Source organism: Gobio gobio (assembly GCF_949357685.1).
Source record: "Gobio gobio genome assembly, chromosome: 19".
Taxonomy (NCBI): domain Eukaryota; kingdom Metazoa; phylum Chordata; class Actinopteri; order Cypriniformes; family Gobionidae; genus Gobio; species Gobio gobio.
Genome location: NC_137112.1, coordinates 25,383,623 through 25,399,592, shown reverse-complemented (window position 1 = coordinate 25,399,592; position 15,970 = coordinate 25,383,623). Strand labels below are relative to the sequence as shown.

The following is a 15,970-nucleotide window of genomic DNA, read 5'->3' as shown; positions in this document are numbered from 1 at the left end:
GTTAAGAAAACTGCCTTACAACCCCAGTGAGCAAGCTAGAGGACTATAGTGAGAAAACTCACTAGAAAGATACAAAGCAAACAAATACAATTCTGGAAAGTATGTATACGGCAAGAAAGGAGAGAAAACGTTAGAATGTTCGGTAGACTTTATCCATTTTTGCTTTGTTGTTTTACTCTCTGAAATTTTCTGGGGACCCCTTAGAACCCTCTCGAGGATGACCCCAGTTTGAAAACCCCTGTCCTACGCTGTTGACAAAGTAAATACAGTGCAGCGCTTCCGAGTTACGTCAGAGTTACGCCAGAACGCCGGCTTACCATTGGCCGAAGCTGTTCACGTGAGCACCACGACGCATGTGCGTAATGCTGACGCAGGAGCTGACCAACGTAAACAGTGTAGGAAACTGACAGATGAGAAGAGATTGTTGAATAAAGTTGTTATTTTTGTTTGTTTTTTGCGCAAAAAGGAATTCTCGACGCTTCATAAAATTAAGGTTGAACCACTGGAGTCACATGGACTATTTTAACAAATATTTTAATTTGTTTTTACTACCTTTCTGGGCCTTGAAAGTGGTCATTAAATTGCTGTCTATGGAGGGTCAGAGAGCTCTCGGATTTCATCAAAAATATCTTTATTTGTGTCCTCAAGATGAACGAAGGTCTTACGGGTTTGGAACGAAATGAGGGTGAGCAAATAAGGAACTAACCTTTTAAGTATATAACTTAGTACTGTAAGACTTTGAATATTAAAGTGCAAATTATCACCTGGCCACCCTTGTGGGTTTGCTACCCTTACAATTAAAAACCGTGAAGGGTAAAAACATGCCAAGCAGACATTGATGTAAGCAACAATTAATACAATTGGTAATGGGTGGGTTCGATTTATAGTGTGCGAATAATCAAGTATTGACAACAGCCAATCATATTGGCGGCACAGAGGGGCCCCCAAATAAAATTCTGCTTACAGCTTCCTTTGTTTTGTTTTGACTGGGTTTATGTTGGAGTAATGACTGGCTCAAAGGACAGTTTTTATAACACTGAGAAAATGACACAATTCACACATTAAAGAACGTTATATGTATGTTGTTTAACTGACAGGAACTGAGGTCAGAGATTGATCTGGAGGTTCTGGGCAACACTGAGGGTCTGCAGATTTCCTTCACGGCACTCTGTCAGGACGGGACTATCATCCCCGGACATAAAAACTGCTCCAATGTTAAAGTTGGTGATGTGGTCAGTTCTTTATTCTTTCTTTACTTGCAGTAAGACTGCCCTATTAGATTAAAACACACTCTTAAAAAAAAGGTTCTATATGGCACTAAAAATGGTTCTTTGTCATAATCATAGAGGAACCACTTTTGGTGCTATATAGCACCATATCTTAACATGTTCTGTATATGGTAGCGGTGCTATATAATTAACTTAGTCAGTGGTGCTGTATAGCACCTTAGCAAAAGAACTGCTGAAGAACCACTGAAGCACCAAAATTGGTGCTATACAGCACTTAAAAAGGTTTCCCTATGATTACGAGCCAAGAACCAATTTTAGTGCCATATAGAACCTTTTTTTTTTTTTTTAGAAAGGACTAAGCAAAATGCAAAAAGTATGAAATATATAATGGCATGAATATAATATTATTATAGTTTAGAAAGGTCTTTGCTCTCATTGTGCTGTGTACATAACAGCTATGTGTTCAAGCAAATAAAACGGTTTGACAGTTACAAACAAACCTCGCCAAACAAGTTAGACACGTTTCGAAAATATTTGCTTGAAATGTTGAGAAATATGTCCTGTTTTCTTTAACAATAAATTGACATTTTCTCAAAGAAATTTAAACCAAAGTGATCTTTTTTTCACTCAGGTATCTTTTAACGTTATGGTCGAGTTAAAAGGCTGTCTTGCTGGCCCACGGATGTTTTACTTTCGGCCGGTGGGTTTCCAAGATACCCTGGAGATCGAACTGGAGTCCCAGTGTGTGTGTGACTGCCATCAAACCCCCGAGGCGAACAGCACCTACTGCAGCCGAGGGCGCGGGGCGCTGGAGTGCGGAGCCTGTGTGTGTGATCCAGGCTTTGTGGGGCCGAAGTGTGAGTGCATAGAGGGCCAAGACCAAGTCAGCGACTGCAGGTGAGGATAAGCGACATGGAGGGTTTCCTGCGGGGCACGTAGACATAGTTTAACTTAAGTTTATGTCTGTGGCAGGGCACATGAAGGTGGGGAGATGTGCAGCGGGCAGGGCGAGTGTTTCTGCGGACAGTGCGTGTGCCACCTGTCCAATTTTGGTCGCGTGTATGGGCCGTACTGCGAGTGTGACGACTTCTCCTGCCTCAGGTTCAGAGGAGAGCTTTGTGGAGGTCAGTACACACTGTAACACTATGACAAAATTTGAGGGGAGGAAAAGAAAGCGCTGACACAGTGGGTGGGATATTTGATCTGCTCTCACCCTGTGGAATGTTAATGAAAGAATAACACACTGATAATTGCCAAAACAGTTGCTGTGCCCGGGAGGACACGGGCGGAAGGGTTTAGTTTGGGCCATCCCATGTTTATATTTATGTACATACCATGCAAATGTGCAATGCCAGTTTATTTATATGTATTTTATGGCTGTCAATTTAGTGTGATAAACATCACAGTCATGTCATGTGATAAAATAAAAAAGAAATATAATTAATACAATTAGTATAAAATACATTTGTAATAAGGAATTTTCTTACCATTGGAGCAATTCTAGTTTGAAACTTGTCTTAATAATGTAATGTGTTAAATTATGGAAATTTGGAAGGCTTCTCTTAGCAAATGTTGTTCATGGAATGAGATTATTTTGATTAATTAATCAGCATATCATGTAATGAATAATTATGGTCTAACAAAATTGATTTATTAGTACAGTATTTATGGCAACTATATTATATATTTTCTTAAATATATACATGCATGTGTGTGTATTTATATATACATAATAATAATATTCCCAGTACACACACACACATATATATTATGTAAACACAAACTTGAAGAGTTTCTCACCAAGAAGAAAGACTGCATTTATTTGATAGAAAATACAGTAAAACTGTAATATTGTGAAATTATGAAAATGAAAAATAACTATAATTATTTTAATCTATTTTATATTTAATCTATTTTGATATGTTTAAAAAAAAATCCTATGATGGCAAATCAGTCAGAAAACAGTTGTTCTGCTGAATATTATTGTGGAAATCATGATAGAAATGTTTTGTAAACATTAAACATTTTTTCCCATCATTCGTGTTAATATGTGTTTGTGTAGGTCACGGGGAATGTGACTGTGGCGAGTGTGTGTGTCACAGCGGTTGGATAGGGGAGTTCTGTAACTGTAGCACCAGCACCAGCTTGTGCACATCTGCGGATGGGTCCATCTGCAGCGGACGGGGCAAGTGTGTGTGTGGGAAGTGCGAGTGCACCGTTCCCGGAGCCTCAGGAGAGCGCTGCGAAAGGTGCCCAACCTGTGAAGATATCTGTAACTTACCCAGGTAAAGACATTCACAGGTATCAGTGACAGAAACTGACTTTCAAAATGAATATGAAACATTTAAAGGCATTTGTTTTGACTACAGCCTGGTTTGAATCATTGTGGGCTGTCTAATTTTTGTAATCAACAGTTCAAGACATTATTCTGAAACTTTTCTTTTTCATAAACAATACAAAACATTTTTTGAATCCTAAGAAAATTTTCCTTTGTCTTTGGAGATTTTTGTTTATCTTTTCTATATCTATTCTATATGTATAAAACAAAAACATATAAAATCACAAAAAAAAAAAAAAAATTACAAACTTCAACTTAAATGAAAATGGAAATACTGTATATAAAAATAAAAGCTAATTCAAAATATTATACAATTATATTATTATAATATTATAATAGTATCTGAATAACTGAATAATACTACAACTAGCACTAGCCCCAAAGCATGAGAGCCGACAGCGCTCTGCATCTAGTGGTCCATTTAAGAAAAAAAATCAAAAGAAACAAATGGAAGGAAATGTTTTAAAATAATTGTAATTGTTGTAGCGAGAACCTTGTATGATTGGTCAGCACAATGTGGCTGTTATCTGATTGGCTTAAAGAAACAATCCATTTTTTTTTTTTTAAATAGGCTCATTTTTCAACTCCCCTAGAGTTAAACAGTTGAGTTCTACCGTTTTCGAATCCACTAAGCCGATCTCCGGGTCTGGTGGTAGCACTTTTAGCATAGCTTAGCATACATCATTGAATCTGATTAGACCGTTAGCATCTCGCTCAAAAATGACCAAAGACTTTCGATATTTTTCCAATTTAAAACTTGACTCTTCTGTAATTACATCGTATACTAAGAAAAGTTGCGATTTTCTAGACCGATATGGCTAGGAACTATACTCTCATTCCTGCGTAATAATCAAGAAACTATGATATTACGCAGCGCCTGAAAATAGGCTAACTTCTGTCCACATAACCAACGTGACAACCTGCTTGCACAGAGAGCGTGCTGGGGACTATTTTCAGGTGCTGTGTAAAATCATTGCGCCGCTGCACCCATGGTATGGCAGGAAAGTTCCTTGATTATTAGGAATGAGAAAATAGTTCCTAGCCATATCAGCCTAGAAAATCGCAACTTTTAATTTTCCGTCTGTCTTAGTACACGATGTAACTACAGAAGAGTCAAGTTTTAAATAGGAAAAATATTGAAAGTCTTTGGTCATTTTTGAGCGAGATGCTAACAGTCTAATCAATGATCTATGCTAAGCTATGCTAAAAGTTCTACCTCCAGACCCAGAAATCGGCTGAATGGATTCGAAAACGGTAAAACTCAACTGTTAAACTCTAAGGGAGTTGGAAAATTAGCCTATTTTCAAAAACAAGTGTAGTGTTCCTTTAAGTAGACAGTGGGTGGAGTCCAATTATTTGTGGATGTTGCGTCGCTAGAAGCATTTCAAAATCCAAAAATGCGTTTGGTGATCCACAAACGCACAAGAAGCGATTCACAAATGCACAGAAAGAGAATTGCAAATGAATGCTAAGGCAGAGTTGTGTTTGTGACATAAAACATATTTGCAAATCTAATTTGATTTGTTTGTGAATTGTATTCTTTTTTGGTGAAACTCTTTACATTTATTTGTGGATCTTAATCTCTTTATTTGTGAATTTGATAATTTTTTTTAAATCTTTTTACATTTATTTGTGAATCTCAATCTATTTATTTGGAATAATACAATAATTCTAACCCCATAGTGTATTCAGTTAACTGGAGACTCGCTCTGAACGGATCATTCGGTGAGTTTTTGACTCGAGAATAGGGCTGCACGATTTGGGGAAAATATCTAATTGTGATTATTCTGGTTAAAATTGCGATTGCGATTTAAAATGCGATTTTTTATTTTATTTATTTTTTACAAATGAAAAGTGTGTATATAACATTTTGTGTTTATATATTAATATGGCTATTAATTATTATTATGATTATTATTATTGCTAAATAAAAATAAGAAACATTACTATTACAATTACATTTTCATTATTAAAAATTTAAAATAGCATTTAAGAATAAATATAACAGTATAATAATAATATTTATATTTTACAGAAAACTTATTTTACAGAAAAATGTGGGTTACCTGTTGATATGCAGACAGCCTATGACTAAAAATAATTAGAAAGGTCTAAAGATTTATTGTAAATAAATATATATTATTATAAAAATCTGTGCTTTTTATCTGTGATATCAATTTCTGAAAGTCTATGTCTTTAATATGAAATATGAGCCTCTTATGCATCCACTGTGGGGATTAAAACTCCTCTACATTGAAGAAAAACATATGGATTGTCAAATTTACATATAAATTTATTTAGGAGTATTATTTTACCCAAAAGTTTTATTCAGACTGGAAGCCAGAGGGCGCCCTCGAGCAGAAACTCCACATTTTCCACAGAGAAGTAATAATTTTCAGGAAATCCCCATGGGAAATCCCTAATGCTGTAAGCTGAAGAAGAAATAAACGATTTGACTGATTAAACATGAAGATAATACTTCTGCTACAAGATATGGTGTATTGAGTTCTTCAAGCCTTCTCTGGTATTTTCATAATAATAAAGTATTCAGTGCTGATTGACATTCTGTGATAAGAAGCCACATCAGCTCGACTGACTATATGAAGTGAGTTAAAACATGTTATCAAACTTATTTTGTTGTACAACAGGATTATGAATGCTTCACATTACTAGTTTGTAAAGATGTTTGACGCGTGTTGCTTTTTCAAACGCATGTTATAAGCGACTCAAACTCGCAGTGCTTTCAGACGGAGCAGTGTTTACTGATCACAGAGCCTCTCTTCACTGACACGCTGGGCATTTATTTATTTCATTAAAATCCCAGCCTTTGCGCTTTCATAATCGCACATTAGCCAAATCGCGATTGCGGTTCGATTTTGATTAATCGTGCAGCCCTACTCGAGAACAGTTGCAATTGGATCAGTCCAATTCGTAAATGAATCGTTTGGTGTGATTTGCGAGCCGATTGAACAGGCTCATTGAAAAGAATCAGGTCGTTCACGAATCGCACACCGCTGGCGCATTTTGGAGCACATGACAATCTCTTTAGTTCAAAGTAATGAGGAATGAGATGTTTTTTAGGAATTGTAGTGGAGTAAAAAGTACGATATTATGCTTTAGAATGTAATGAAGTAAAAGTTTCTTTAAAAAAAAAAAAACTTTGTTACTGTTCACTGATTATTTTAGTACCTTGGCAACTTGATGAGATTAAATAAATGTACAGGTTTTTTTATAATATTTTATTTAAAGCAACAACAATATTTTTATTGATTTAGTTTCAGTTAACTATATAAACTTGGTTATAAAGTTACAAATTAAATTCATTTTCACTGAACATGCAATAAACAAAAACTGAAAGTACTAATAACACTTTTGCAACTGCCATACAATGTAAAACAATACATAATTGAACCTAATAAAAACATGAATTGATTTCTTTGAGCGTTGACATTGCACCCAATGTCTTCACATAACCAGGGCTCCCTCTGTGTTTTTTCTCATGACTATGTGTTTGTGTGACAACGGTTTTTATGAGTCTTCCTCTTGTCCGCTCATTTCCAGAGGGCATAAATGAGCACCAAAAGGCATGTGGCAGCTCTGTGGTATTGCATTTCCTTCCCACCAAAGGTCCTGTCACCCTGTGGGTCATTTGAGTCTGTGATAGAGAGATACAGAGAGAATGAACTCACAACGAATACAAAACTGAGCTTCCTCTTGAGACAGACTCTCTGTGAGGTCGACAGGTTAATGTTGTCATTATGTGTCCCACAGGTCTTGTGTGGAGTGTTACCTCAAAGCTAAAGACCCGTCGGACGAGTGCGCCGCGAAGTGCAACTCCCTACATGCCACTGTCAGCAATTCCACAGGTCAGAATACTTTGTTTTGTTCTCTGCGTTGTTCCTTTATAGTGGTCACATGCTCAATACGGGTAGTTGTTTATTAGGCAAAAATCTTACTTTACACCTCTTTTAAAGGCACAGTATAGCTAATAACTTTTTTGTCATCATTTATAAACTCGCCCCTATATTACTTCAAACCTGTATATACTAAGTGTTTTTAGACAATTTTATGATAAATGCTGATTTCCTTCAAAACCTCATCAAGTCTTCATGTACTCATACATTCACATAAAAAGCAGCCATCCTTTAGATCAGCCCTCTTGACACTTTACAAAGGAAAACATGCTACTTAGCTTGTTGTGTGGAGAGCCTATTGTCGGGGCCCATTGATTTTCAACGCCCTGAAGTGTCTATACAAGATCTGTCTATTATATGAACCCTGAGATCACAAGCCAACTGGTATTGTGGAGGCTGGCTCTATACGGTCTCTGACTGGGAGACTATGAAAAGACACAAAACGCCGCCTGTCCTTGATAAAGACACAAGAGAGACAAAGGAAAGAGATTTGAAGAAAAGAACAATGGAAAGGAATAAAATTAGGTTTGAACAGGGTAATATCATACATGCATGGCATGGTGTATAAGAGAGGATGGTGAATATTGGAGTGACGGATAACTAATTTTGAGGACAAAATGTAGTACAGATTTTGTCTGTCAGAAGTTGATTGGATTGTGAAAAGAGGCTCTTATAGGACAGGTGGTTGAAGAGGCGGGGTTTAAAAATAAGAGGACTTGGTGATGTCATCAGAAAAGGAACCTTGTTTCCAAAGGTAATTTTTAATTAAAGATTATTAGTTCAAGATTTTTTTCTTTTGAACAAGCTTAACTCTTTCCCCACCAGGGTTTAAAAAAAAAAAGAGTTGCCAGCCACCGCCAGCATTTTTGACTTTTTTCACAAAAAATGAATGGCCCCCAGAATATTTTGTTGTATGAATATCTGAACATGAAATATATCAAAAGAAAGAACAGACCCTCTGCTAAACAAAAATGTTTTATTCTAGCTTCATGCATTCGTTTTTTTGAATGTAAGTTTCATAAACACGCAACATTTTGAGCAAAGAGCTGATAATCACGTTTTTGTTAAAGGCTACATCCAGATCAGAACAATGATCAAAACACAGATGGAGTAGATCGAGCCCATCAAATGATTGCACAGTCCTATAGCTCATCCTGTTTCGATATTTCATTCAGCAACATTAGATAGTTATGATTTATAGGCTGTTAAATGTTGATTATTGCATTATTTTACATATACATATGGGTGATTCTATAATTAGGGCCCGAGCACAGATGGTGTGAGGACCCTATTGGAATTGCTCGGCCTATTGTTCTTCTTCTCCCAAATGAATGGCATTTTTGAGGGCCTAAAAATGCTTGAAAACCCAAGAAACTTTGCACACACATCAAAAATGGTGAAAATTTACGTCTGATATGGGTTTCACAATTAGGCGTGGCAAAATGGCTCAATAGCGCCACCTACAAAATTTCAACTAAGCGCTGTTCGCGCTACGCTTCACGTACGAGTATGAAATTCGGTAGACACGTGTAACATGTTGCTCAATACCAACAATAAAGATCCTGGGTGCAAAATCTGAAAACCCAACAGGAAGTGAGATATTTAGAATTTTCTCTGCAACATTTTTGCAGTTTTTGCCATTTCCAGACGTTGTACTTTAACAAACTCGAAACCCCTCCTAGAGATTTAATCAGATCAACATCATATTTGGTCAGTCTAATCTAAAGGCCTTTGCGACGTTAATTTGTGAAGATATTGAGTTTTCCCCGAAGGGCGTGTCCGTTACGCCCTGACAAAGTCTGATGTTTCGCCATGAAACAGGAAATTGTTGTAACTCTGACCTGCCCCAAATTTCACATTTTTTATAAGAGTCCTGACCTGAAGACATCTACATGCCAATATAAGTTAGTCATAGCGCCACCTGCTGGCAACAAGAAATGGCATGCTTTACACTGTAATTCCCTCCCAGAAACACATTTAAATATGCCATCAAGTACCAAACATGCGCTCTTAATTGTAGGTACATTTGGTGTCCAAAGTGTTTTTTTCTGCTTTTTTCAAATGGTTATATTATTTTATTAATTATTTTAATAATTTGTTACTCATTGTCATGGATCACAAGATGTTACAGGCGATAACAATATAATATTTTCTGTAAAAAGTGTCTTATATAGCTGAAAATCATGATCTCTTGTTGTCCGAATTAGTCATTGTATTTTTCCATCAGTGTGTAATCAAAATATTTTATTTTACTTTTCTTTTGGTAATTTTTAAATTATAAAAGCCTTAAATAGTAATTTTCCTAATTCTACAACATTAAATTGTTTAAAAATACCGTTTATCTAATTAAAATGTGTGTTCATCAATTCTGTTACCGTACCATACTTTGCCTTTAAAGGGTTAGTTCACCAAAAAATGAAAATAATGTCATTTATTACTCACCCTTATGCCGTTCCACACCCCTAAGACCTCCGTTCATCCTAGGAACACAAATGAAATCCGAAATGTATCTCCGATTATAGAATCACTCATATGATTACATATTGCTTGTTTCTGCGTCGTCTTCGCCTGTGTTTTGATCTGGAGATTCAGTACTCTTTCAGAAGATGTGTCATAGCAGCCCGTATAATGGTGAAGCTAGAAATTCTGCGTATTGTGCATTAAAAGGATAGTTCACTCAAAATTGAAAAATGTCATCATTAACTCATCATTGAGTTTCTTTCGTCTGTTGAACACAAAAGAAGATATTTTAAAGAATGTTGGTAGCCAGACAGTTGACGGTAGCCATAGTAGGAAAAAAATTCTATGGAAGTCAATGGAGTTCAACAACTGTCTGGTTACCAGGATTCTTCAAGATATAAATAATTAATATAAATGTGTGTATATTTCTTTTAATTATGTATTTATTTATTTTTCTAGATTTTGAGGAAAACCGGGCAGCATTGTGCACCTTACAGAACGAGGACAGCTGCCTACTGTCTTTCAGCTTGGTGGACAGCGATCACGGCAGCATCATTTACAACCCCAAGCTTTACGGTGAGAATAAAACATTAGATTTTTTTTATATGTGAATGTACACGTTAACTAATACACTGTGGCATTTTACGTAAGAATATAGGTACAATTATATTTTAACTTGTTTGTGTGTATAATTATCCTACAGCCTGCCCTGAGCCACCAAATGCACCATTGATCGCTCTGGCCGTGTGCATGTCTGTCCTCGTCATTGGCATAGCGCTCCTTGTGATCTGGAAGTTTCTTGTTTCTGTCCATGACCGGAAAGAGGTTGCCAAGTTCGAGGCAGAGAAGGCGAAAGCAAAATGGCAGTCGGTATGATAACATTATCGAGAGTTTGGCCCAATTTCAGCATGTTCACTAATGCATTTCACTGTGTTTTCCATTCATTTTAACGTGTTAATGGCCCAATTTACTTTTATGTAATGTGCTTTTGTCTATCTTTTATCCCCAGGGCACAAATCCTCTTTTCAGGAGCTCGACATCAACATTTAAAAATGTGACCTACAAAAGCAAAGGGCAGCAGAAGAGTGATATTTCTTAGGGCTACTGACCAACTTTGTGCGTTGAAACACAGAATGCAGGCTTCTATTTACCAGGAGCGAATACTGTTGTGTGTGTGTGTGTGCAGGTTTTTTAGTTTTTTTTTTTGTTATTTAAATTCATTTTCTTGTACTGTACAAGTGGGACACTGTGTGTGTGCAATTGTGTGCTTGTAAGGTTGGGGCAGGACTGCCAATTACTGGCAGTGAGTTTATTTAAAAAAATGTAAATGTTGTGCTGCTAAATACTGTTAAATCTGGGCAACACTGGATCTTCATGATTTACATTTGGCGTTTCTCTTGGTTGTTATAGCAATTTTTTATTTTTATTTTATTTGTTGTAGTGTTTGTGACCATCGTTTTTGATTGGTTAGTTGAGGCTGAGCCTTTTGTAATTAGATGATTAATGAATTAAGATTTTGCAGGATCAAATGTAAAAAGTCTGTCTGTAGGCTACTTGTGTTTTGTAATATATTTGATGGTTTTCCATATGGAGTCTCGCATTATTTCTTTGTAAATGATTCAAATAGTAATAGATGCATGGGGGTGGTAGTGGGGGGAAAAGTGGACCTGACTACCCAGGGCCCCGTCTAGGGAGAGGGCCCTTTGAAAAGTCTGGAATATATTTTAACATTGAACATGGGGGCCCATCAGGACTGCCTATAGGGCCCAGGATTTTGTGCTACACCCCTGCATAGATGTATTCAGTGCAATTCAAGCTTTTCACAATAGGCCTACATATCTTTTTAAAGCAGCTTTACAGAAAAATGCTTGTTTCAGTGTTACATTTAAAATTTCTGCTGCATTTGTAGTTCCTGAACAAATGCAATGACGAGTCGTGCAGCAATAAACGCATTGTAAAGTCACTTTTTGTGGAATAACAGGCCACTTCAGATGCAGCTTCTGTGCCGCATTTTGCTGTACAGTGAAGTGATTTAAAACAATCTAATGGAACATTTAATATAAGTATTGCTATAGGTTTATTTTCTTTCAAAATGCTCGATTACACTCTGCACGCGACTCAAAACGCCTCTTACTTCCAGCGTTCATATGGTCGCGTCGCGTTCAGAGCAGCAGACGGTCTGTAAGAAGAGAGGAATATTTTGCCTTTTATTGCCTCATAGGAAGAGAGAGAGAGACCAGTGACGTAAAGAACCCCAAAACTTGCGGAAAAGTGTGGAGAAAAACAGGCTGCAGTCTATGCGGCGCGCTCAACAGCAGTGGAAATGCAAGGATACACTCAAACACTTCGTATTCGCTTCCATGAAGCGCTTTATGTCCTTTATATGCTGCTTTATGTCAACTTCGCTTGTGCTGCTGCGGAAGTGTCGAACATAACTGAAGTTTGGGACAAAACTCAGCTTCTCGAGCTGTACAGTAAGTGCAACCGGCCTGCGAGATATTAATGTGACATTTCTTACTGAAACGATACTTTGCGCGATGGCATGAGCGCGTGGGTTTGGTCAGGATCAAGAGTTTGTCGTGTATATGAAGTGTGCTGAGCTCTGCAGATTACATTAGTATGTAGTGCGCATAGTCCAGCTCTTCTCTATGAAAAACGGACCGTAGTGTGTCATTCCTCGTCTGAGATCCTGCACAGACTATTATTTCAGTGTCAAGCGGGAGTTTAACGTTAAACAAAATATGTTTAGTAGCCTAATGTGTTTTTAAGAGTTACGCAATTGCTGCTCATTAAACTTGTTTTAGTGAAAGTTTACTGCACACAAACAAACCGATAGGCGGCTGCTCATCACATGATACAACAGAAAGACAGTTTGGACGAAACTCAAAGTAGCCTACACTTAACTTTTAAATAAACCTAAAGAATGTTTTTTTTTCAGTGGCCATTTTCAAAAAAGATACATTTGATTGAACACACGTAAAATTGACCTTTGTGATAACATGACCCAATAGCCAACAGGATGTTTCACAATGGAATTTGACATTATGTGAAAGGAAACAACAGACAAAGATAATAATGTATTGTTAAGTTAATACAGTGACAACTTGCCCCAGTATACATTGACACACTCATTTGATAAGAACAAAGTTCAGCTTTTCCGTTAAAATCTACCTTCATTATATGTTACTTTTTTTTTTGTTTTACAAGGCCCTAGTTAGACACTGATTAGCTGGTTCAGGTGTGTTTATTTGGGGTTAGAGCTAAACTCTGCAGGACAGCTCAGCGGCCCTCCAGGACCGAGTTTGGAGATCCCTGCTTTAAAGGGTTAGTTCACCCCAAAATTAAAATTTCCTGATAATTTACTCCCCCCAATGCCATCCAAGATGTTCATGTCTTTCTTTCTTCAGTCGAAAATAAATTAAGTTTTTTGAAGAAAACATTCCAGGATTTTTCATCATAGTTTTCAATTGAAACCAAAATGCTGAAGGTCCAAATCAATGCAGTTAAAATGGGCTTCAGAGGCTCTGCGTGATCCTAGATGAGGAATAGGGTCTTATCTAGCGAAACGATCGGTCATAAACATTTAAAAAAAAATTTGAACCTTAATTGTTCATCTTGCGCAGATCTGCGAAGACGTAGTCACGTCGGAAAAGTCACGCTAGACATAGGCGGAAGTACCGCCCCTGTGTTTACAAAGCGCTCGTGTGAAGACTAATACAAACACCCTTTAGCAAAAAAAAAAAAAAAAGGTAAAACTACGATATTGGACGATTTTGAAGGTAAAAATGTAGTGTTTTTAGTAAAGGCCGTTTGCATTAGTCTTCACATGAGCGCTTTGTAAACACGGTGGCGCTACTTCTGCCTACATCTAGCGTGACCTTTCCAAAGTGATTACGTCATCCTTAGCACCTCGCAGAGCTGCACAACATGAACAATTTGGCTTAAAAAGTATATTAATTTTTATTTATTTTTTTAAAATGACCGATCGTTATCCCTATTCCTCATATGGGATCACGCAGAGCCTCTGAAGCCCATCGAAACGCTTTGAAACTATTGATTTGGACCTTCAGCATTTTGGTTGCAATTAAAAACTACTATATGATGATAAAATCCTGGAATGTTTTCTTCAATTTCTTTTCGACTGAAGAAAGAAAGACATGAACATCTTGGATGAGATGGGGGTGTGTAAATTTTCAGAACATTTTCATTTTGGGGTGAACTAATCCTTTAAAGGTGCACTATGTTACTTTTCTGTCCACTAGAGGTCGCCTGTTCAAAACAAAGGCGTAGTTTGATGACGTCACGTTTGAGCACAGAACCTTGGGAAATGCGGTCTTCACCTCACAGCCGGTGGAAAAGAATCGGGATAGGACTCGGGCAGAAATCATGTTCATGGATGCGATTATTAAAGGTCCCATGGCATGGCATTTTTCTATTATTTTATAATGTTTCCTGAGGTGTACTTATATTGTTAGTATGATTTTTACATCATAAAATATCACAATTTAGAAATAAAAGGCATTTTTTCTATACTGCTGTTTGCCCTGTGGCTGAAGGCCATGTTACAAGAGGCGTGTCTGCTGTGAGACTTCAGTAAAAACGGCCACTGTTGTGATTGGCTGACATCTTTGCATTTGATATGAGCGGAGGGGGCGTGGTTTAACGAGGTCTACGAGGCACGAGCAGGCACGAGCTGCTGCCAGAGAGACGGATGGACCGGAGTTCACTTCACATCGGTTCTGTCAGTCTCAGTTCAGTGAACTGTTTTAGTTACAGCATATACTTCAGGTTATTAGTCTATTTCTAGTCGGAGGGGCTGTCACTCATGTCAGAAAGTTAGTAACTTTAGTAAATTATGGATCAGCGCTGACTGGAGACGCGAACCGTTTAGAACGATTCAGTCCGATTTGGTGAACTGATTTGGTTCACTAAAAAGAACCGGTTCAAAAGAAAGATCGTTCGCGAACCGGACATCACAAATGTACCAGAGACTGAGCTCAGCGATTGCTAACAAAGTTATTTATAGTAACTTCTGAGTTATGAGAGCGCTGTCAGTCAGCGCAAGTTTATTGTGTTTGTATTTGAGAGTTCTGAATAAACACGAGTCCCAGTCACGCCGAGTCCGTCTTCATCATTATTACCAACTTTGTAACACATGCAAAGTACCATTACAGCTGTCGAGATGAACGAGTTATGAGTAAGTGTTGATAATACCATTATTTTGAGATGTTCCTATCATATGGAAAGCGTCAGTGACGCGCATTGAGTACACAGCGCAAACAAAGACACAACAGCAGTAATCGAATGTAATCCAGTTTTTTGTGGGAATAGCTGGCTAGCCTAGCCCGGATATGCTCACGCTTACCCCCCTTCTGCTTAATCTCGTGCCGCGTAAGGCGCCTCCGCTGTGGGCCAGATGCAGTACTGGGGGTCGGGGATGTTGGAGGCCGACCGGACAGTGCAGCCCGAGCCTCAGCGTGTGTAAGGTTTATCTCTAAAGATGTAACGACTGTATGCACATTGTAGAACCGATAGACGCGACGAGGACGTACAAAAACACTGACTCACAAGATAGAAAACACGAAAACACCGTTCTGTCGGGAGAGAGAGAAGCCGCAGCGTGTGCACGAATAATAAATAATTAGCTACACATAAGAAATCATTGATCACAGATCAGAAGGAACTGAAAAAAGACTTCTGTTTTCATTTGTACATCCAAACACTGAGAAACTGCCAGCGTTCACTCGTTCACAAGCAATGATGCAATGATCTCTCGAGCGTTTGCATGGGCGTGCCAGATTCTCTGGATGGAGGAAAGGGAGGTAACCGTTCCTGCTTGGACGTCAAACCAGGAGACTTCAGGATTGGCTCGTCTGGCCTGTCATTTTCTCAAAGGCAGAGAGAGACAGCCAGAACTCGGGTTTACACCGATTAACATTTCTATCCACTTGGGGACAATATTCAGGCTAGGGGAACTCATATTAATGTTGAAAAACCTCATAAAATGAAAATTTCATGCCATGGGACCT

General features: G+C 37.8%; 2 protein-coding genes across 4 annotated transcripts in view; both read left to right on the top strand.

The window, feature by feature from the left end:
- Nucleotides 1-11,531, top strand: part of itgb6 (integrin, beta 6) — a 30,803-nt gene extending 19,272 nt beyond the window's left edge. For all 3 annotated transcript variants that reach the window (XM_079845305.1, XM_079845306.1, XM_079845307.1), the window contains 8 exons: nt 1,098-1,232; nt 1,861-2,126; nt 2,202-2,353; nt 3,292-3,514; nt 7,339-7,433; nt 10,401-10,517; nt 10,645-10,811; nt 10,951-11,531. In XM_079845305.1, the coding sequence (XP_079701431.1) occupies nt 1,098-1,232; nt 1,861-2,126; nt 2,202-2,353; nt 3,292-3,514; nt 7,339-7,433; nt 10,401-10,517; nt 10,645-10,811; nt 10,951-11,040 (1,245 nt within the window). In that variant the 3' untranslated portion in view covers nt 11,041-11,531. The remainder of the gene's footprint in view (nt 1-1,097; nt 1,233-1,860; nt 2,127-2,201; nt 2,354-3,291; nt 3,515-7,338; nt 7,434-10,400; nt 10,518-10,644; nt 10,812-10,950) is intronic.
- Nucleotides 11,532-12,158: 627 nt separating this feature from the next.
- Nucleotides 12,159-15,970, top strand: part of pla2r1 (phospholipase A2 receptor 1) — a 35,714-nt gene continuing 31,902 nt past the window's right edge. The window contains exon 1 of the mRNA XM_079843837.1: nt 12,159-12,415. Within this exon, the coding sequence (XP_079699963.1) occupies nt 12,265-12,415 (151 nt within the window). The 5' untranslated portion in view covers nt 12,159-12,264. The remainder of the gene's footprint in view (nt 12,416-15,970) is intronic.